The sequence below is a fragment of the Microcaecilia unicolor genome, chromosome 4 (genome assembly GCF_901765095.1).
Source record: "Microcaecilia unicolor chromosome 4, aMicUni1.1, whole genome shotgun sequence".
Classification (NCBI taxonomy): domain Eukaryota; kingdom Metazoa; phylum Chordata; class Amphibia; order Gymnophiona; family Siphonopidae; genus Microcaecilia; species Microcaecilia unicolor.
The window spans coordinates 98493532-98517376 of NC_044034.1; the positions used below are offsets into that span (position 1 = coordinate 98493532).

Sequence of the window (23845 nt, forward strand, 5' to 3'; positions counted from 1 at the left end):
GAACAACTTTCTGCATGGTAGGTAGAGTTCCAGAGCATGCAAATGCATATGTGGAGAAGTAGCCTACTGGTTAAAGCTGCAGGCTGAGAACCAGGGAAGCCTGGTTCAAATCCCACTGCAGCCGCTTGAGACCAAGGAGGTTGATTGACAGGAGGCAGCATCATGTGACAAGGCTGAAGCCATCTATACCCAAAGAGGTTTAATTGCTCCCCTACGCAGCCGCTGCCATTTTGATACACTCAATACATTATGGCGGCAAGCTCCGCCTACTGGAGAATATAATTTCCATCTTAAAAAAGCCAAGGAGGTTAATTTCACTAAGAGGCTCCAACATTCTGTTAACCCTAAAAGAGACCTTTATTTTATGTTCTTATAGTTCTTCAGCTCCCCGGATATTCATTCAGGCTCTATGCCCTCAGCTGAAGTCCTTTCCACTTTCTTTAATCAGAAGATAGCGTATTGCAAATTTTCTCCGCACTGTCCCATATCCTTTTCACTTGGCTACATCCCCACAATCGTCAGATGATAAATTGGCTCTTGCTGCATGTCCTAACCAATCTGGCTCCTCAACGTGGTCAACCTTTCATATGCACTCTCTTTTTTTCCTCACCAAAACTATGTTCTTTAAGAAATCCTCATTTAGCCGTTGTGATCCACTCCCTTCTTGCTTATTTATTGCATTTGTATCCCACATTTTCCCACCTATTTGCAGGCTCACTGTGGCTTACATTGCTCTGCCCTGGCTATTGCCATGGCAGAATAGAAATATAATTAATAATAACACAAGAATATGAGTAACATAGTGGAATAAAACTCTTCTAACTATATTCAACCATAGCCTGCAGAGTGGTCATTTTCCCAATGCTTGAGTAGAGAGGTGTGGTAGCTGTGTTAGTCCACTCTTAAAGGTTATCAATAGAAATCAAACAAAATAAAACATGGAAAAGAAAATAAGATGATACCTTTTTTATTGGACATAACTTAATACATTTCTTGATTAGCTTTCGAAGGTTGCCCTTCTTCGTCAGATCGGAAATAAGCAAATGTGTTAGCAGATAGTATATATAAGAGAAACATCAAAGCATTACTTTGACAGAGTGGGAGGGTGGGGGTATGCATGGGGAACATCAAAGCATTTCATTGATATCCTAACAGGATGGGTGTTGGTAGGTGATTATTCTGACGAAGAAGGGCAACCTTTTCCCATCAAGTTGTTTGGTTCCTTTCTTACTCCTGTTTTGAGTTTCTGTTATCTTGGGGTTATTCTAGACTCCTCCTTATCTTTTTTTTACCCTAAGTTTCCAATTTATCTAGGACAAGGTTTCTTATATTTTGCCAGCTCTGAACCATCCGGCATCTTTTTAACCATGATAACTTCCATGCACTTCTAATTTTTTGTGTCCAGATTGGAATACTGCAATGTTATTTAGGCTGGCTTACCACGACACACTGTGAAAAAAAAAAACTCCAACCCCTTCAAAATACAGTCATTTGGTTACTTTGTCATGCCCATCGCACTGACCATATCATACACTTACTGGAAAAACCACCACTGGCTCCCGGTAAAACAGGCAATTATCTATAAAGCTGCAGTGCTCACGTTTAAGGCCGTGAGACATGGTGCCCCAGATTATTTATCCAGTCATACGCTCCCTTGACCACCGTCTTGTCTTGCAAATCTCAAATCAGTGCATCTTGAATCAACCAGGAACAGTGCCTTTAACTTTTTGTCACCCTTTACCTGGAATAACCTCTCTCTTTCAATCCATAGAAATTTATCATTTAAGAGTTTCAAATCAGTTCTTAAAACCTGGCTGTTTAATCAAACCTCTAACATCTCAAGCTGAATCCCGTGTTGTCTGACATGAGTTCCACTGTGGCCCTGTTATGCCCCTACTTTACTCTACCCCCTATTAACTTTAATCTTCCCTTCCTCTCTCTGCTTTATTCCTACTTTCATGTGATTGAGTTCCTTTCCTGTTCTGTGTTTTAACCCGTACACTGCTCAGCTCTGCACCATCAGATTGAATGGTATAGTAAGTTTTTCATAAACTATAAACTTCAGGCCAGATAATAGGCCAAGCACTCTTCCGCCATCTCCTGTCAATTAAACCTCCTTGCTTGAGACCTTGGGCAGGTCACTTAACCCTCCACTGCTTCAGGTACAAACTTATTGAGCTACAGCTAGAAAATGTGTGAGCCAAAACTAAATAAACTAGGTAGCAGAAGACTATTGTGATGGTATATATTGGAAGTCCTGAGATTTAGCTTTCAGGTGGTATTTCAGAAAGCATTTTCTATATGTAAAGCATGCTTTACACATGGAAAGTAGCTTATAAAACTGCTTGGGGGTATAAACATGTAGTCCTTCACATGGACATTTGATATGTGTACACATTTTATAAAATAAACAGGTACCCACATAAAGTACACACACCTATTTTTATACCTGCCTCACAGCAGATGTTAATTGTGTGAGAATTTGTGAATAACGGGGGATAGTTGTGGATGCTTATTTTATAAAGACACATAGAGGCATATTTTCAAAGCACTTAGACTTACAAAGTTCCATAGGTTACTTTGAGGCATATTTTCAAAGCACTTTGGGAGGCTAAGTTCCATAGGTTTCTATGGAACTTTGGGAGGCTAAGTGCTTTGAAAATGAGCCTCTATGGGGCTCATTTTCAAAAGACAAAAACGTTCAAAAAGTGACATAAATCTGCTTTTGGACGTTTTTCTAACAAAAACATCCAAATAGGTATTTCCAAAACCAAATTATTTGTTATGAAAGTCCATCAGAAGTGTGTTCAAATCACAAGGGGGTGTGTCAGGGACGAGCTAAGAGCTATAAGTTGGATGTTGTGGTCTAGACCTATTTTATTAATGAGTAAGCCACAAAACAAATGCCCTAAATGACCACATGACCACTGAAGAGAATCAGGGATAACCTCCCCTTACTTCCCCAGTGGTCACTAACCCCCTCCCGCCTCCCAAAAATGTGATTTAAAACATTACTTACCAGCCTCAGATGTTGTACTCAGGTCCATTAGAGCAGCATGCAGGTCCCTGGAGCAGTCTAGTGGTGGATGCAGTGCACTGCAGACAGGTGGACCCAGGCCCTTACCTCCCCTACCTGTTACACTTGTGGTGGAAACTATCAGAACTTTTTTAACAATGAAAACCTCAGAAGACATATAAGCAAAGAAAACTATTCACTAATGGGAAAGCTCTATTTTTTTATCCATTCAGCAGAGAAGAAAAAAAGAGAGGGACTGAGGAGCCCACAGCACATGGGAAGGGCCACACACACTCAGACCTTTACACATAGTTCTGAGTTCTGGAATAGCAGTTCCATCTTGATGCCATGTGAAGATGTATCGATTTGTGTGCCTGATTATATACTGCTTATCAATGGGAAATTCTATAAAATAAATACTTTAAGCTTTTGTGTAACCAATTGCCTTCAGAAGCATACACCAAATAAATTGTCTCTGTGTTGATTCACATGAGAACAGGATAAATTCAGAAGTTTCTATTAAGAATCTCTACTTAGAAATACATATCAAAGCAAACACCCAACCATAAGCAGCTAGAAGATGGCAAAGGAACTCCTGGACAAAGCTGTGAAAAGACACAGATCAGTACAAAATAATTGTTAAATTCTTGAATATCCCTCATAGCATGATCAGGGATGATTATTAAAAAGTGGAAGGTATATAATACCTGGAAGAGCCTGCCTAAATCAGACTATCTCCAAACTGGTCAATTGAGAGAGGAGACTAATCTGAAAAGCAAACAAGCAGCCAATGACAATTTTGAAGAGGTTCATGGTTCAATGGCCAAGACTGGTCAAATGTGCATATGACAACACCAACACAAGCCCTCTACAAATCTGGCCTGTATGGTGGAGTGACAAGATGCAAGCAATTAATAATGACTGCTCTGAATCCTCGTTGAAGTATGCAAAGAACTCAAGATACACTGTAGCCGTATAGCAAAAGGTTTTGTTGTCTGATAAAACTAAAATAGAACTTTTCACCTGGATGCAAGATTTGAAGTACATCATCCAATGAACACCTTTCCTACCATGAAAAATCAGCAAGGATTGGTTGGCACTTATCAACATAAAAGGACAATGAATGGAGAAAAGTATAGAGAAGTCCTTAAAGAAAACCTGCTGCCCTGTTCCAGAAAACTAAAACTGGGATATACATTCACCTTTGGTAATGACAACAACCCAAGGCAAACAAGCTACAGTGGAGTTGCTAAGGAACCAAAAAGTAAATGTCCTTGAGTGGCTCATTCAGAACTCTGACCTTAATTAAACTGAAAATCTGTGGCATGACTTGGAAGATTATTATCAAGACTCTCCAAGGAACTTGACAGAGCTTGAACAGTTCTGAAAACCAGAATTGTCTAATGTTGACAAACCTAGATGGCCAAAGTTATTGGAGACCTATCCCAACAGATTAACAGTTGTAATTGCTTGCAAAAGTGATTCCACCAAGTATTGATCCAGTGGGGCAGAGCCCTTTCTAGTTGCTGCAAAACACTTATTGGAGAAGAAAAGTTTGTTTTACTAATCTGAATTATTTATACTGAATTTCATTAATCAGGCCAGAATGTATGGTTGATTTAAATTAGGCCCTCCTAAGATGCTTCTCTGAGCACATATAGCAACGGGATTAATTACTTGTTCAGCCAATATGGCCAAATAAGCTTACTGTAACAGTTGGTATGATACATACTATCTGTATAATTACTGGAATTGGTCTAGTATTTCAATAGAAGGAAACCAATCAATCATTTTGGAATTAGGAATTCTGCCACCATTACTTTTCAGCATCCTGTTTTCATCACCCTGATATTTGTCTGCTCACATACAGCAGCTGATTTTATAAAAGAGCACCTATGTGGAATGTTAAAGTAGGCACTTAGAATATCCCCAGTAGTGTACAAATCCTCACACAGAATTTACACCTGCTCCAAGGCATAAGTTTGTGTATGTATTCTATGTGAAGACATATACATTTTATAAAATGTGTGTACATTGTAACTCTGCTCCTGCTCTCAGGGCTGCCAAGAGGGGGGGCAGGGGGGGCAAAATTCCCCAGGCCGGCGCCGGGGTCAGGCCACCAGCGCTGCAGTCCCTGGTCTCACCTGCCTGCCACCATGGCTCTGGGCCCCCTTCATTCAAAGCGGCAGTCACAGATCGCCTCTCTTCTTGCCTTCCCTCCCTGTATCCCGCCCTCGTGGAAACCGGAAGTTACATCAGACGAGGGCGGGACACAGGGAGGGAAGTCCAGAAGAGCGTATGCCTTGTGTAGCACTATAGAAATGGTAAGTAGTAGTAGTAGATGCAATCTGCAACTGCCACTTTGAATGAAGGGGGCCCGGAGCCGTGGAGGCAGGCAGCTGAGACCGTGGACTGCAGCAGCGGGGGGAGCGGCAGCGGGGGTCGGAGGCAGGGCGGCCTTGCCCCAGGCCCGGCCTTGTCTCTCAGCGGCCCTGCCCGCTCTGCTCAAACTGTGCCCCCAGGAATGCCACACACATTGTGTGTATAAATACTCAATCTTTTGGCAATGCATCTGTATGCATGTAATCATGTAAGCAATTTTATGAGTCTTTTTCTGCATGTTTTACATATGGAAAATGTTTTAGAGTATTACTCCCAAAATATAAATTGTTATCTCCAAGTAGGGCCTTATCCATTATGCAGGAAAGTTTATATGCCATTTTTTTTCAATGTACACAACTGGAGAGTGGAGTAAAGACACATAAAAAGATTTCTTTGTAAACAAAATAGGTGCATAAAATATTGCCTGGGGCCACACATGCATAAAAGCATGCACTGATGATGTATAGTGTATACTTATTTCTAGGATAATCAGCACAAAATCTGTTTTACTGTTCTAGGAACTTGTCAGGTACTTGTGACATGGATTGGCCACTGCTGGAAACAGGATACTGGGCTTGATGGACCTTTGGTCTGTCCCAGTATGGCAATGCTTATGCTCTTATGTTCTTTTTATGCAGTATACTCTGCATATATGTGTTCTCAGGAGCAGAACTGGGGCCAAGTTGTGAGATATGCATATATGTTATAAAATATACTCACATAAAACGTAGGTGAAAAAGTGCTTTCAGAGAAGCAATTAAAGCCTCATCTACCACTGCAGCATAACTAGATAAAGAAATAACTGCAACCAGGAACTATATATCACCAACAGAGAGAGAATTGGAGAACCCAATTCTGCAGTCCCATAACTGCAGTATTCCAGGGTAGGTCCCAGACTGGTGTGGCAGGACTCGAGGAGAAGAAAGAAAATTAACAGGTATGATTAAATTTCACATTCCTTAATCATCCTTGCTACACCAGTCTGAACAAGTGGGATCTCTCTAAACAGAACCTCACTGGGAGAGGGAAGGTAAGGTCCCTCAGATAACCATTCTGCCAAAATCCAAATGTCTCTTGCTAGAACATCAATTCTGTAGTACTTCAGTAGATAGAACCTAAGGACAGGGTCTGGCGGACTTTCTATAGTCTATGTCGCAGAAATGCCAGAGAGACAAAAATCAAATATTTTATATCACATTCATTGTTAGTTTAATCATGACTTAATAATGAATGAGACTGTTGGGCAGACTGGATGAACCGTTTAGGTTTTTATCTGCTGTCATTTACTATGTTACAAAAGAGTGAAGCATTGGTTACTGCTCTTTAGATGTCTTCAGGCAAGACTGCATGGGCCTCTGCCCATGAGGTCACCTCAGAACCTGCTTATTCTGGCAAATGTTTACCGCCTTGATTTCCACTTTGATCTTTGACTTAGCAGCCACCAAACCTTTGTGCAGCCCATGGAAAAGTGCAAATAAATGGTCCAACAGGCAGACAGAATTTGTTTCTTGAGAGTAGCAGAGCAACACTCTCTGCAAATCTAACTTATGATGTCTCTTAGAGTAGAGTAATCATCCAACTTCCTTTCCACAAAGGGGGGGGGGGGGGGGGAGAGAAACCTCCTGGTTAATGTGGAATAGGGAGATTACCTTTGGCAGGAAAGTACTGTGCAAATGAGATGGCCTCCTCCAAGAAAGACAAGTATGGGTTGTAACAGGATAAAGCCTGCAACTCCAAGACCCTGCGTGCTGATGTAATGGCAACCAGAAAAACCATCTTCAACGTAAAGTCTTTCTGAGAGGCTGCCTACAGTTCAAAGGACAACCCTGACAAGACATTCAGTAACAGGTTCAAGTCCCATAAAGATAACCTGGAATGGACAGAAGGTTGCAAGCGAGCTGCCTCCTTCAAGATTTATAAAACATCTGCCCGTGCTGCAAGGGAATGACCACCAACTGTTCCCTTAAAACAGGATAGTGTTCTAACCTGAATTTTCAGGGAGTTTAGGGCCAAGCCCGGCTCAAAATCCTTTACAGAAGTTCCAGAATGTCCAGTATCTGCATCCATCATCAAGAGAGAGAACACTCCTCACACTGGCACTCAAAGGTCTTCCATATCCTAACGTAGACAAGCAAAGTAGAGGACTTACAGGCCCTTAAATGAGTGGAAATCATTGAGACCAAGAGTTCTTACTTTGTGAGATGCTGCCTCTTAGGGGCCATATCATAAGCCAGAAGGGATCTGGATTCTCCCTCCCCACTGGCCCTTGCCTGAAGAGGCCCTGGGGTGGGGGCAGGTCTGCTAGGAGGTGGACTAGGTCTGCATACCTGGACAAACCAGAAAGGGATAACTAGGTGCTTTGTGCAGCACTCTCCCAATTAGAGGCAAGAAATATAGAGGTTCCTGTCGAGAACTCTCTAGCACCAGAGCATCAATGCCAGCCAAGCCTGTCTCTCTTCTGTGACTGAAGAATAGGACTGCCTAGGCTTGAGGTCATCAGATCAAAGACCGGCTGACCCCACCAGCCAATTAGGAGTTGAAAGGCTGCTGGATTTGCTCAAACTCCCCAGATCCAGGGTGGACTGGCTAAGGAAATCCACTAGGACATTATCCTGTTCCGCAATGTGAACTGCTGATAGTGCCAAGAGCGGCAGCCCAGTGACAGATCACATCATGGCCTGGCTCCTGGTTTCGCTTTGTTTGTTCACATAAGCCACTCCTTTCACTTGGACTGCCCTTCCATTGAGGACAGGGAAGAACTCCAGTAGCGTTAGCCTGCCAGATCTCATTTCGAGGCAACTGATCAATCAGTCTACTTCCCAATCAAAGTAGCGACCTGCACCAGCCGGGTGCCATAGTGAGCTCCCTAGCCCTTGAGGCTAGCATCTGTAGTCACCATGACCCACTCTGGCAGTTTTGGGGGCCCTCCCATAAGAGGAGGGGTGAGTGGTCCCACCAGGTCAGCCTCCTTCGAACCAACAACAAGATGGGCAATCTGGCCTCAAACTCCTGAGTCCTTGGAGACCAGCACAACAAGAGTGTCATCTGAAAGGCCACATGTGCGCTCATGTCCATGGGGCCTCTTTGGTAATGCATTCCACATTTGTGTACTTAAGTAAGAAAAATTCGATACATATGTTGATTTGTATCTGAGTCCAATGCAGCTTGGATAGTGAAGGTTCAAATAGGTACGTGACGCTCTGGTTCTGTTTCTGGTCGGAAGATCTATCAAGTCAATCATATATCCGAATACATGCTTGATCTGGTTGACCTACCACCTAGAAACAGTTCCAGTTGAACCCGATCCTACCTAAATTTACATTATCCTGATTGTAATGGCCTTAAATATAAATCTACCTACGCCTCCAAATTCTCCTACATAGGCACACAACTATGGAATGCCTTACCCAAATCCATAAAATCAACCCAGAACTATCTAAATTTTAGAAAATTATTGAAGACCATCCTGTTCAAGAAGGCTTACTTTCCTGACTCAACCTAACCCACCCATTCCTGGTTTTCAGCAAGATTCATCGACCTTACTAACATGTAACTTTGTATTGTCTTTTGCTACCTTACTTGTTTAAATGATACCTATTTGTCTATTACCTTACTCTTACATTCTTTAATTGTACTTTTCTGTACTGTAATCTTCACTATGGTTCTATGTAAGCCACATTGAGCCTACAACTAGTGGGAAAATGTGGGGTATAAATGTATTAAATAAATTAATTGAATAAATAAATAACAAAATTATAGAACATATAAATAAACATGATTTAATGGGACAAAGTCAGCATGAGTTCAGCCGAGGGAAGTCTTGCCTCACCAACTTGCTTCATTTCTTCGAAGGCACTAATAAACATGTGGATAAAGGTGAGCCAGTTGATGTAGTGTATCCGGATATTCAGAAAGCTTTTGACAAAGTTCCTCATGAGAGACTCCTGAGAAAATTAAAAAGTCATGGGATAGGAGGCAATGTTCTGCAGTGAATTAAGAACTGGTTATTGCATGGGCGTAGTTTGATTGTTTCATTGGGGGGGGGGGAACAGATGGGGTGGGGCATATTAGCATATTCATTTGCATATATATATATATATATATATGCAAATGAATATGCTAATATGAAGGAAGGAAGAAAGAGCTGCCTTTTTTGAAAAAACCATCATGAATATGTATGAGATATCTCATACATATTCATTATGGTTATTCCCCAAAAAGCCAGCTTTTTCTCCCTTCCTTCCTTCTTTCCTCCTTATCCAGAACTCCCTCTTCCCCACCCCCTTTCCCATACCATACCAGTGTAGACCTTAGAAATGCATAAGCTCTATATGTAGATCCTTCAAGAGGTAGTGTGTCATGATTTAGGCTCTACACCCTTTCTGATGTTTTAGTGCCACCTCAGTAAGGTCAACACAATCTCTCCACTGCAAAACACTATACACAAACTTATGCAAAAACACACTCATAAGCTTACCAAACCATAGCAGCACTAATTCCAAAGTCAGGACGAGCTACACTTTATGCGTGGAAAGGCAGCACTGTAATACAAAATAAATAGACTTTACAAGAACTAGACAAAACCGAACTTTTGCCATTTAAGTGTTTAACCTCACTGCTATTAAAGAAAGCTACATAATACGCATTACCAACCTACTTCCTAGATTGACAAGGTATCTTTGTAGTCGATGACCTAACTTATGCTACAACTCATTTTATCACTAAGAAACCTCTATGCAATGCCATAATGCATTCCTCTGTACCATGTATGCATGCACCTTAATGCAAAATCATTTGTATATAATACCAAAATGTACTCTTTTTTACCATATATGCATGCACCTAAATGTAATACCATCTGAAATTCTATACCGGAAATGGCGAGCGTCATCACGGCATAATGTAAGTCACATTGAGCCTGCAAATAGGTGGGAAAATGTGGGATACAAATACTACAAATAAAATAAAAAAAATAAATACACCGGGCTCTAAAACACCAGTACACTACTTAGTGACAAAAAACAAACAAACAAAAAGGGCTGCAAATACTACACGCTAGCAGAATACTGCACCTTGATCACACATGACACAAAAAAGATATGACATTACTTTAAAAGGAGTGAAGCCTGTGAAGACTTGGATTACTTTAATCAGTGGGATCTGAGTTAGAGACTTAAGTATATGTATTGTTAAATAACTTCTGGTTTTTAAAAGAGAAAGAATGTAATCAGATGTATTATTTCTAACTAATATTGGATAATAAGTATGTTTTCAATGAAATGAATTGACTATACACCGTATTGGGCTTGAAGAAGCCAACCAGATGATCAATGTGGAATAATGAATTAGATGAATAATATCTAGGGATAAACAGGTTAATACCACGTTGTTGTTGTTTTTTCTGTTTACTGTTTAATTGATCTCCTTGTCTTGTTTCACTCTCCCTATTTAGTGGTGTAAGGAAGCGAATAGAATTACCTGATTGAAATAATCTCTCTATATAAAACGCACCTCCAACATTCTAATGAAGCCTCACTTTCCCAACGTTCTAAAGTGAGGCGGCAGAGACCACTTTTTGAACATCAGTGTTTGCCCCACCCACGCGCTGCTGATTGGCTGTGCCTCAGGTGATGCACACAAAGTACGGTTCCACCTCCCAAACACTCACATGGACTTAGAAACCACCAAGCCTTTGAATGGGACCGGTGCTGCAGAGGAGCAGGAGTGGGACAGCGAAGAAAATGCAGCGGCATTCAGGAGGGGGTAGCTACCAGCACGGGGACCAACCGCGAGGAAAGCGCGGACGAAGAACGCCACTAAACAACCACTACATCGCGGACCTTACTCTGCAAGCTGTTCATGCGGTGAGTCTCCAAGCCGGCGTTCAGTGCCTACAACAGAGACTTCCAAACACATGCGCCCTCAGCCCCGCCCCCCCCCTACAGAACGCCACCCACATTCCACACTAAAACCAAACCAACCCCCCCCCCAAAAAAAAACCACCCAAACGGAAACCTCCGGCGCCCAACCCCCCCCTAAAAAAAACGGATCACAGCCCACCTGAGTGCCCAGCTGAAATCAGTGCCTACAAGGAGACCTCCAGACACATGCGCCCTCAGCCCCGTCCCCCCCTACAGAACACCACCCACATTCCACACTCGAAAAAAAACCCATATCTACTCCTACTGCCTGCCTGCAACGGATCCCTCTGGTTTCAACAAAAATACAAGTGCCTACAAATACCACATCAGAGTGCCCTGCTGAATTAAGATTACTGTATCACACTCACACGCAGAGAATCACCCCCTACCAGCCACAAAAAAAACCCCACATCTAATATGGACAATCAGCATCACTCACTAACACACATACATACAACCAAACTGCCCACCACCCAAAATGCCACACACTGCCATGGACAGACAACATCTTGCTTTCACACTCATACACACACAGTCCCTCCCCCAACCCCCTTAATACAAAAACTGAAACAGTAAAAACCTACATCTCTCTCTTACAAACACCCACAGACTCCCATAATCCCCCCCCCCAAAAAAAACACAAACACTCATACAGAACAACCCTACCCCACAAACACCCCCCTACAACCCCCCCACAAAATGGCACACACACCCACAGACACCCACAACCCCCCTCAAAACCACAAACACTCATACAGAACAACGCTACCCTACCCCACAAACACCCGTCCCTCCCCCCAAAAAAATAGCATACAGCCAGGAATCAAGATGGCGACCAAGCAGGATGCATGACTAAGACGCTCCTGATAACTCCTCATAATTTACCTTTTCTTCGATGAAAAATGCCGAAAAGGAAGGGCAAGCCGAAGGGACCACTCCTCCCGAAGCAGGGCACCTCCTTGCCGGGACAGCAGTCTTTGCCTGCATCTTGGGTTTCTACCCCGAATGCGGACGTTTCCATTAGCGGGGCTGGGAAGAGCCCTGCTCTGGAGAGCGATTTTTCGCTCAGCCCGCTGGGACCGTTGACCCCGACGCCACCGCGTGCACCCGGAAGCGCTGTGCCGATCGCGGACAGAAGCGCAGATTCGAAGGAGTGGCGCGCTCCGGTAGCAGCAGCGATGCCCGATGTAAGCTTGGGGCTGGCAAAAGGAGCCCAGCGAATGACCGGAACATCGTCGGGGGAAATCTTAGAGGACTCGCCGATATCAACTACACAAGAAGAAGTAACTTCTTGTGTTCTGGCGATGCAGCCTCTGATTAAACCCCAGGAGGTATCACTGGAGACGATTTGGACGGCCCTGGAATCACTTCACAAGGTCTGTACCTCATTTATTACCGTCTCCTTGAATAATTCTGCACAGATAAATTCACTAAAATCTCAGACTGAGGGGTTATTGAAAAAACAAACTGACTTGGAAGGACAAATGGGGAAAATGTCTCAACAACAAGCATTAATTTCAGGGGATCGAATTCTAACTCATAGGAAGCTTGAGAACCTTGAAAACTTGTCAAGAAACCTGAATTTAAGATTATTAAATTTTCCAAAATCCAAATTTGTCACTCCTAAGGACATGTTTGTGAAGTTTTTAAAAGAGGTATACAAATATACTGATCAATCATTACCCCCACTTCAAAAAATTTATTACCTGGAAATGAAGACCACCCCAAAACAGGATACTTCTAAACAGATTAATCCATCTGAAATCTTGGACTTAACAAACTTTCTAGAGCAGTCGATGGATAATACAGAGACTAGAGCGACCTTAATTATTACTTTTGTTTTTTTGCAAGATAAAGAATCTTTAATGAGACTTTATTTTAAAGACATTCATCCAGATTTCAAGGGAAGTAAAGTCTCTATATTTCCAGACATTGCACGATGGACACAACAGAGAAGGAAAAAATTTTTGGACATGAGACAAGAATCCCTCAATATAGGGGCGGTCTTCCAGCTACGATTTCCATGCAAATGTATGCTGATATTCAAGGAGAAAAAATATATATTCTTCGAACCTGACCAATTGCGGTCCTTCCTTGATATGAAGAGGAACCAGGTTCCACTCCAAACCTTGAGTCCTGAAAAAATTTAAAATTTAGAAACTAATGCTTGTTTTCCTATAATTATTTTGCTTATGCCAACTTCTTTTGGTTTTTCAAACCACCTTGATTTCCCTATACCATTCTAGTGGACTATAAACTCCATTTTCAATATAAGATTAATGTATAAATTATTTCCTTTTAATTTTGTTGTTTGAATTGGATGTATCTATTCAAAGAGGTTTATCTTTGTTTAATTTGAAACTAATAAAGAAAAGTTAATAATAAAAATAGCATACAGCCAAAGACCCCCACAACACCCCCTCAAAACCACAAACACTCATACAGACTTTACAACTTAAAAAAAAACTCTTTTCCTTTAAACAAAAAAAATATATCCCTTAATATCAAACAGAAAAAGAAAAAAAAACAAAAAAAAACACATGCTAGCGCCCGTTTCATTTGTTTTGGAAACGGGCCTTTTTTACTAGTTCCTATATATTACCTTCTCTGTATTTCTGGCAAGTTGTTTTACCACTTGTAAAAATTTAAATGGTTATAAATAAAATTTAAAAAAAAAAAAAGATATGACACAAGGAACTAGAAATAAAAAAAATATGAAGGCAAAATACTGAACTGGAAAGTTACCTCAAGAAGTCAGACTCAGCATGCAGCAATACTAGAAAAATTGAAACTCACATGAAAAATATCACAGATGCACATTTTCAAAAGCTGACATATTCCAATTAATAAATTCTGAATAAAATACTTTTTTCTACCTTTGTTGTCTGATCATTTAGTTTTTTTATTCGCTTTGGTCCCAGTGTCTTCTGTTTTATGCAGTGTCTTCTTTCCATTTGATATTTTTTCACTCACCATGTCCACCATCCTCCTGTGTCCTTATGCGTCCTGTCTACCATCTGTAGCCCTGTCCCTATCCTTCCTCCAGTTTCAGCATCTGCCCTCAAAGTGTTCCGATCCAGCATTTAAATTCAGCAATTTTCCCTCCATCCATATCCAGCATTTCTCCTCACTCCCCTCCCCTCCATCTATGTCCAGCATTTCTCCTCTCTCCCTTCCCCTCCATCCTTGTGCATGTCCTTCCTTTGTCTTTCCTTCCCTTTATCCTTGTCCAACATTTCTCCTCTCTTCCCTGCCTTCCACTCCATCCATGTCCAGCATTTCTCCTCTTACTTCCCCTCCATCCGTGCATCTCCTTCCTGACTTCCCTCCCCCTCCATCCATCCATGTCCAGCAACTCTCCATTCTCCCCTGCCCTCTCCCCTGCCCTCTCCTCCATCCACCCATATCCAACAAATTTCCTCTCCTCTGCCCCCATTCATCCATCCATGTCCAGCAATTCTCTCTCCCCTGCCCTCCCCTCCTGCCCAGCAATCTCTTCTCTCCCCCTGCCCTCCCCTCCTCGTCCAGCAATCTCTTCTCTCCCCCTGCCCTCCCATCCCCAGCGATACTCCATGCCCTCCCTCAACTCCCCAACAGCCCCCCCCACCCCCGTGCATTTAACTTTTACTTTCAGGTGCAGCGATGGCAGTGGACAACACAGCAGGCTCGCCTCCAGCTTCTCCCTTCGCTCACACAGTGTCCCGCCTTCTGTGATGATGTATTTCCTGTTTCTGTGTGAGCAGGACACTGTGTGAGCGAAGGGAGAAGCTGGAGGCGAGCCCGCTGTGTTGTCCTCTTCACTGCCATCGCTACGCCTGAAAGTAAAAAGGTTAAACGCGCGGGGGGGGGGGGGGGGGGACAAACGGACGGAGAGGAGGGCTGTCCATTGGGGAGCTGAGGGCGGGAAGGAGGGCCCGTCGGACAGCTGCCTTGCGCCGGCCCTGCGTTTGGAGGGGTGATGCCCCCCCTCGACCCCCCCAAACTACACCCATGGGTTACTGGGCAGAAAATAGGGGTTGGGGTTAAATGGTCATTTCTCTCAATGGAGGAGGATGAATGGTGGAGTGCCACAGGGATCTGTACTGAGACTGGTGCTATTTAACATCTACTATAATAAAACTCACCCTCAACGTTCTGAGGACGCTGACGTCAGTGAAGCCAAGCTCTGACTTCCTTCAAAAAGGTTCGTGGTGGTGAAGCCACCAAAATCGCTCCGGGCCATGCCCTCGAGGGCGGAGCAATGGCAGAACAACGAAGGGGTTGGCAGGGAGGGAGGTGGGGAGGTGGAAAATCGCTCCGGGCCCCGCCCTCGCGTCTAACGTCATGACGTTGGGGGCAGAGCAATGCCAGAACAACGAAGGGGTTGGCCAGGGAGGGGGGTGTTGGCGACGAAAACCTTGCTAGCGCCCGTTTCATTTGCTCTGCAACGGGCTTCTTTTACTAGTAATTTATAAATTATATGGAAATCCGAACGAGTGAGGTATTAAATTTGCAGATGACACAAAACTATTCAAGGCTGTTAAAACACATGCGAACTGTGAAAAATTGTAGGAAGACCTTATGAAATTGGAAGACTGGGCATCCAAATGGCTGATGAAATTTAATGTGGACAAGTGCACAATGATGCACATTAGAAAGAATAATCCGAATCATAGTTACCTGATGCAAGGTCCACCTCAGGGGGTTAGCACCCAAGCAAAAGATCTAGGTATCATTGTAGATAATATGCTGAAATCTTCTACCCAGTGTGCGGCAGTGGCCAAAAAAGCAAACAGAATGATAGGAATTATTAGGAAAGGGATTGTAAATAAAACCGAAAAATACTATAATGCCTCTGTATAGCTCTATGGTGCAACCTCACCTTGAGTATTGCGTTCAGTTCTGGTCGCCGTATCTCAAAAAATATAGTGGAATTAGAAAAGGTTCAAAGAAGAGTGACCAAAATGATAAAGGGGATGGAGCTCCTCTTATATGAGGAAAGGCTAAACAGATTAGGGCTATTCAGCTTGGAAAAGAGCCAGATGAGGGGAGATATGATTGAGGTCTACAGAATCCTGAGTGGTGTAGGACAGTGTTTCCAAAGTCCAGTCCTGGAGTACCCCTTCCCAGTCAGGTTTTCAGGATATCCACAATGACTATGCAAGAAAGATATTTGCATATAATGGAGTCGTATGCAAATCAAGTTCATGCATATTCATTGTGGATATCTTGAAAACCTGACTGGCAAGAGGTACTCCAGGACTGGACTTGGGAAACACTGGTGTAGAATGAGTAGACGTGAATCGATTTTTTACTTGTTCCAAAAGTACAAAGACTAGGGAACATTCAAGGAAGTTACATGGAAATACTTTTAAAACAAATATTTTTTCACTCAACGAATAGTTAAGCTCTGGAACTCTTTGCCGGAGAATGCTGTAACAGCAGTTAGCGTATCTGATTTAAAAAAGGTTTGGACAAATTTCTGGAGGAAAAGTCCACACTCTGCTATTGAGACAGACATGGGGAAGCAACTGCTTGTCTGGGATTGGTAGCATGGAATATTACCACTATTTGGGTTTCTGTCTGGTACTTGTGACCTGGCTTGGCCACTGTTGGAAACAGGATACTGGGCTAGATGGACCATTGGTTTCACCCAGTATAGCTATTTTTATGTTCTGAGAGTTACTGGTACTGCCTGGAAATGCTATTTGCTCTGGAGATGCTTACACAGAGGAAATAAGAGTAAAAAAGAAAAAAAAAACCAAAACATGAAATTAAGATCAGAATGAAAAGGGGATCTTAATTATTTTGTTTCTCTGCCATCTGAATTATCTAAAATAGATTTTGTTAGTACTGCTGCTTCAAGTTGTTGCTTTGATGATTTTGTTTGAGTAGACGAGGGGCTAAATTAAAAACACACAGTTTACAAGAAGAACAGAAGTGAAATCAAATTAGATTAATATATATTCTTGACCAGACACAGCATTGTGTGCAGCTGTAGTTCAGTCCAAATCTTAAAAAGAATTGCAGGGCTTCACAGAAACATAAACAGCATCCCAAAGCATCATTTCCAAACACTACAACTTACAGTACTTTATTTTATATATAGTACAGGATTCCAGAGTAGAACTATAATGCTCTATTTTTGTACCTTTCAGTTGCTCAGATCATTACTAGGGATCCTGGCACAAGAACCTGGGACCATATTTGGCATGGACTGGTAAAAGTTGGGAAGTCCCATAGCTTACTTGACACTGCAGTGATATTTTGAGAAAATATCTATTCCTGCACTGGAGAAATAATGGTGGTCAAGATATTTCTAAACAGAAAAGGTATGCATTGAAAGTTGCAGATTCAAAGATCCAGCCCTTTTAAACTAAAGAACCCCAATATTTCCCTTGATAGCACATTCTACTAAAGAAATTTTCAAGTAGAAAAGTATTTTCCACAATCTGTGCGGTTTTGCTTCCTGTAATGCAGTGTGAATGCTCTGGCTCTGTCATATTCTCTCTCGTTCTCTCTCTCTCCTCTTTTATAATACCATCTGTATACAAAATCTCATAGAAAACAATATGAATGGTTACAATGTCCCTTTCCCCAAAAGCTTAAAGTCTGAATTTAAGCTTAGAGGGCCTGATATTCAACTGCCAGTGGGCAGTGAATTTGCTGTCCACTACCAGTATTAAACCTGGATATTCAATACAGGGCCATTTCTGGCAACTGGCATTGAATATCTGGGTTTATTTGGGCTGCTAAAAAGTTAACTGGCTATGCTGATATTGAGCGCTAACTGGTTAACATTTTAGTGGTCAAAGATAGGCGTGCAATTTAAGCGGCCCATTTTGATTGCTCAACATAGCCGGTTTGACGCTGAACATCTGCACCTAACTGGCTATGTCGCTAACCTGGATATTCAGTGGGATGTAACCGTGAAATGTAGTATTGACACAGAACCAATGGGCCTGAATAATCCATATGGCACACTTGTCTGGGAACGATCAATTGTCTTGTGTGAAGGGCATCAAAGCGTCCCTGAAGTTGAAAGCTGCTCAAGCCAGCGCTAAAATACAAAACATTGTGTTCAATTCTGGTCGCCGCATCTCAAAAAATATACTCTGGAATTAGAAACGGTGCAGGAAAGGACGACGAAAATGATAAAGGGGATGGGATGACTTCCCTATGAGGAAAGGCTAAAGCTGCTAGGGCTCTTCAGCTTGGAGAAAAGGCAACTGAGGGAAGATAAGATAGAGGTCTATAAAATAATGAAAGGAGTTGAACGGGTAGATGTGAAGCGTCTGTTTACGCTTTCCAAAAATACTAGGACTAGGGGGCATGCGATGAAGCTACAATGTAGTAAATTTAAAACGAATCGGAGAAACTTTTTCTTCACTCAACATGTAATTAAACTCTGTAATTCATTGCCAGAGAATGTGGGAAAGGCGGTTAGCTTAGAAGAGTTTAAAAAAGGTTTAGATGGCTTCCTAAAGGAAAAGTCTAAAGACCTATTAAATTGGACTTGGGGAAAATCCACTATTTCTGGGATAAGCAGTATAAAATGTTTTGTACCTTTTTGGGATCTTGCCAGGTATTTTTGACCTGGATTGGCCACTGTTGGAAACAGGATGCTGGGCTTGATGGACCTTTGGTCTGTCCCAGTATGGCAATACTTATGTACTTATCTCCCACTGAATATCTGCGGTTAGGCACTTAAACACTATTTAACCAACCAGGAGCCATTCCTGGCTAGTTAAATAGCTTTGAATATCGGGGGGGGGGGGGGGGGGGGGGAGCTTAATTAACTTTCTGAAAGTCACAGGAGAAGTGAAGTAAATGAAACTGAGCTGAAGATTCCAGGTTACAGCCCTTTGCTCTTAATATTAGCATTAAACTACCAGTTTGCAAGCATGAAGCAATACTCCAATCTATTGCTTATGCCTCTTTTTCAAAACACCCATCTTTACTAGGTTATGAAATTGACAGCACACATCTTTCATCATTCTTTTCTCTTCCTCTCCTGTTCAGTGACTAGTTAGATTTTCTCAGTTAACATACAAACCGTACTTGTGTTTTTTAAAGTAAGGCACATCATTCAAGGGTTATGTAATTCATGTTATTGCTTATTTACCTCTGTTTCTAATTCTTCTGCATTCTCTTATACAACTAAACACACATGGTGAAGACAATGAACAGCTCTGGTTTCCAGGATAATCACATATGTAAATTAACTGGATTCATAAATTAAATGTATACAAATATATTAAATGAATATTCAGAGTGAATTTGCCAAAAGCCAGATTTGCTCACTTTTGAATCTAGAGAATAGGAGTTGCTCACCCTGGTTTACCCTGTGGCTTGTAAGTTACCATCCTTTGCTGTGGCTCTTACATTTCAGAAATTCTAGAACATCATCCTCCAAATTGGAACTAAAAATTGGGCACTCAATTGGGTGAGCAGGGGTCATTTACGCATGTAACTAAATTAGCTAATTGGTGCTAAACTGGCATTAAATTTCAATAACTGGCATCAACAAGCACTGGCACTAATTTATATTTATAAACTTAGGGGTAAATTCTATAAGTAGTGCTTAAAAATCGGCGTCAATAATATGACACACTTAGCTGATTCTATAATGAGTATGCTTCCTTTATAGATTTGCGCTTAGCACTAAGGTGCGCCTAACTATAGGCAGCCGCAATTAAGCCTGTTATACGCAGGCCTAGATACTGGCAGCTAAGTTAGGCGCACTTAGGTGTGATTATCAATGCTCATACAATCCAGGAATGCCTCTAACCATGCTCCCAAATTGTTATGCACAATAAGATTTAGGCGCAACCATTACAGACTTGGATATGCGCCTAAATCCTAATTATTGCCAATTAGTGCTGGTAATTATCAGCACTGATTAGCTTGTATTCAATTAAGTTGTGCACACTCTTTATAGAATTACGCTGTGTCTGATATTTCAGGTGCAATATATAGAATTTGGCCCTTAGTACCTAATTTTTTTGGCACGGACTCCAAAAGAGGCATGGGGACATGAGAGGGGCATGAGCGGGTCAGGGGCATGCCAAGAAACTAGGCACTAAGTTATAGGATACTATGCTACAGATGTAACTGACAGTATTTGGGCGCAAACATTTACACCTAGAGTTAGGCACCAAAATAAGGGCTTATGCTACTATTTTATAAAGGCAACTACATGCAATATTTCCATTACAGAATTAGCGCTTAGTGTCCAAATTTTTGGTGCCTTAAGTGACAGCGCCCATTACTGAATTGAATACCATATGACCAAACAGATCTAACTCTAGATGCAAAGAAAATGTGGTTCACTGAAACAAGATATTCTAAGAAAGTAGCTCAGTGGTGACAGGGTAATCAAATAGGTTTGTTTCATTAATTTTTCTATGAAGACTTGGCATTCTTATTAAGCCCTGTTATAGGCAAAGAGGTTATTTGCTCTCGACACCAAGATTTGCTGGTCTATTCTTAAGGAGCTGTTCATACCTGATCCACAGACAACAAAAACAAATAGTGCCAGAAGCCATGGTCCTACAGGATATTTCTCTTCTTGTGGCCTCTAAAATGTGGGGAGAAAAAAGTCATTTAAGTTTAAGTTGTTACCAATTTATCAATGTCTGTCTTGTGAGACTATTTAAAAATAGAAGTAGAAAAATTGTGAGAAGATATGGTATGGTTTCAAGTCCAAACTAAACATTCACTATAAGGCTGAAATTAAAACCATAGTATAATACAGGGGTGGGAAACCTTTATACACAGGTGGCCACATGCATGTCGGTACTGTCCCTACTGGGCCACAACATTACATAATGTTAGGACTGGAAATGCACAGACTTTCTGAGATTAATAAATAAATATGTAAAAATGTAACTAAAAATGATGGGAACAAAACGTTAGAGTAGATGTACTGAAAATACTTGCAAAGTACAGTATTTAAAATTGCCAAAATTCTGGTTAATAATGTTGTCTGTGTAAATGTCCCATGGTCTTGCAAGCCACATAAAAGTCAATGACAGGCTGCATTTGGCCCATGGACCACAGGTTGCCCACCCTAAACTATAACCACATTAAATATCTGAATTTCTCTTATCACATAGATTTGCAAAGGATTTATAGTTTTCCTTCGTGGTGAATCCTTCCTGCATGCATTCTCATCAATATTCATTGTGGATATCCTGAAAACCTAACTGACTGGGATGCCTTTAGGACCAGGTTTGGGAACCACTGCCCTATATCAATAGTATATATGTATTTAATTCCAGTAGATTTAATACTTTATTTTATTACTTATTATTTATTATGGGCAAATATTCAGCCAGCAATGGTGAGCGTTTTACTGACTGCCGCTGGCATTATCCAAGATATTCAAAACCGGGCCATGTCCAGGCTTCAGCACTGAATATCTGGTTTATGCAGCGCTGGCTAACACATAGCCAGTTAAGTCAATATAGTGGCCTAGTGGTTAGGGTGGTGGACTTTGGTCCTGGGGAACTGAGGAACTGAGTTCGATTCCCACTTCAGGCACAGGCAGCTCCTTGTGACTCTGGGCAAGTCACTTAACCCTCCATTGCCCCATGTAAGCTGCATTGAGCCTGCCATGAGTGGGAAAGCACGGGGTACAAATGTAACAAAAAAAAAATATTTAGAACTTAACCATGCTGAATATTGGCACTTAACAGTCCAAGCACTGACTCTGCCCCAAGAACACACCCAAAATAGGAAGTTTTCACTTAGGTATTAACTGCTAATTTTCAGCAGCCATAACCGGTTAAGTGCCATTGAAAATTAGTGAATGGCTCCAAGCAAGCGATTTAACTGGTTAGTGGCTGTTTCTGGCTGGTTAAATTGTTTTGAATATTGACCAGTATATATCATATTATACTAAAATACAGTCATTTAAACAGTCTTCTTGCTCCTGATGCAGCCTATTATTGGGCGATACATGGCCATGGTGGGCACTGGTTTATAATTTATTCAAGTGTTGTAGTAGCAATAAAAAAACATCCATTTTATACTTCAGCCAGTCTACTATCCTATTTTCACTTTGCCTTTTGCAGATTGCCTGCCTTGCTATTTCTTGGGACCTATGTGTAGGCAAACAATGCAAAAACAAGTCCAGCCTAGACCAACGGGTTGGGTCAGCCCTACAGCAGATGGAGCTAGAGATACTGAACTATTCCAATCATATCACCAGTATAAGGGCTAATGCAGCCTGAATTCTCCTAGTATTTCTCCACCTCTAGCAGATAGTGTAGGTCTATTCTGGTCTAACAGGTCTGACTTCCTAAGGTGCAGTCCACGGTCTGCATCCTTAATGGTTAACTAGATTGCTCCTGGGCTTCAGATCAGCATCCTCCTTAGCCCCTAGCTCTAGTTCATGGGCTTGAGCTTGGAGTGGTGTTTGGCAATGCCCTCCCAGGAGCCCTTGCAGACATTGGGTACAGGGTCCCCATCCCCTCTCCCCACTGGGCTTGACTGCAGGTAGAGCCAAAAAAAATGGATTTGGCTAAAGAGTATTATTCCCCTGATGTTTGAGAGAGGAATAAAACTGAATGGAAAAAAAAAACAGAAGTCAAGGAGAGCCCTTCTTAAAGTGAAGGTCCATTCTGGAGAGAGCAGACTGTCCCGGAGGGCCTGGCAAGTGGGAAGGAGAGTGCAACACTCCTGAAGGTGCTTATGGCTGGTAGACTGGGCTCTGCAGTATGGCAGGAGCCAGTGGCTCAGTATCGCTGCCAGCTCCTACAGTATTGTGCAGTTTGTGATGGAGCTGCCTCTGATTCAACGTAGTTGGGTGAAGGGGAGCCCTAGAGGGGGATCACAGCAGTCCTGATCCTCCTCTTGGTCTCGCCATGCTAACTACAATCCTGTATATTCAAATTCCACTCAAACCACCCTTCCTTTCTTCAATATTGGAAACATACATACAAGCAAGACAGGTACAAACTCATGCCCACACACAGATACACACATGCAGAGCGGTTGGAAAGAATCCCATGAGCCATGCTTCCCAGACCCTCTAAAATGCCTATTCATTGTTTGGGGATTAGAGTAGGGCCAACTATCTCCTGGATACCAGAGGCAGAAGTTAAGGAGGCAAGGATGCCCTACTGACTAATGGAGATTTGAGGGTAGGATGACGAGCTACAGCTAGTTAAAGAAAATCACTATTCCCCCAATTTTATAAATGGCACTCAAAATTGCTTGCGCAAATTTGGGCATGTGCCCAATTTGCATGCACAATTTGAGTAACAAGCCAATTGGGCACTAACAATCAATTATTGGCACTAACTGGCAACAATTTCAATTTATACACGCTTCTTACTAGGCACTATTCTATGAAGATGCACGCATAAAGTTTTTAGCATGAAGCTGAAAAGGGGTCATGGCCTTGAGAAGGGCATGGGCAGATCGGGGCATTCACTACAGATGTGTGCAGTATTATAGCATACAGGAGTGAAGGAGTGGCCTAGCGGTTAGAGCACCAGTCTTGCAATCCAGAGGTGGCCAGTTCAAATCCTGCTGCTGC

The 23845-nt window shown here is 42.1% G+C and overlaps 1 protein-coding gene across 1 annotated transcript in view; it reads right to left on the reverse strand.

The window, feature by feature from the left end:
- SERP2 (stress associated endoplasmic reticulum protein family member 2) overlaps positions 1 to 23845 on the reverse strand; it is a 39009-nt gene that overhangs the window by 12232 nt on the left and 2932 nt on the right. The window contains exon 2 of the mRNA XM_030199421.1: positions 20806 to 20878. Within this exon, the coding sequence (XP_030055281.1) occupies positions 20806 to 20878 (73 nt within the window). The remainder of the gene's footprint in view (positions 1 to 20805; positions 20879 to 23845) is intronic.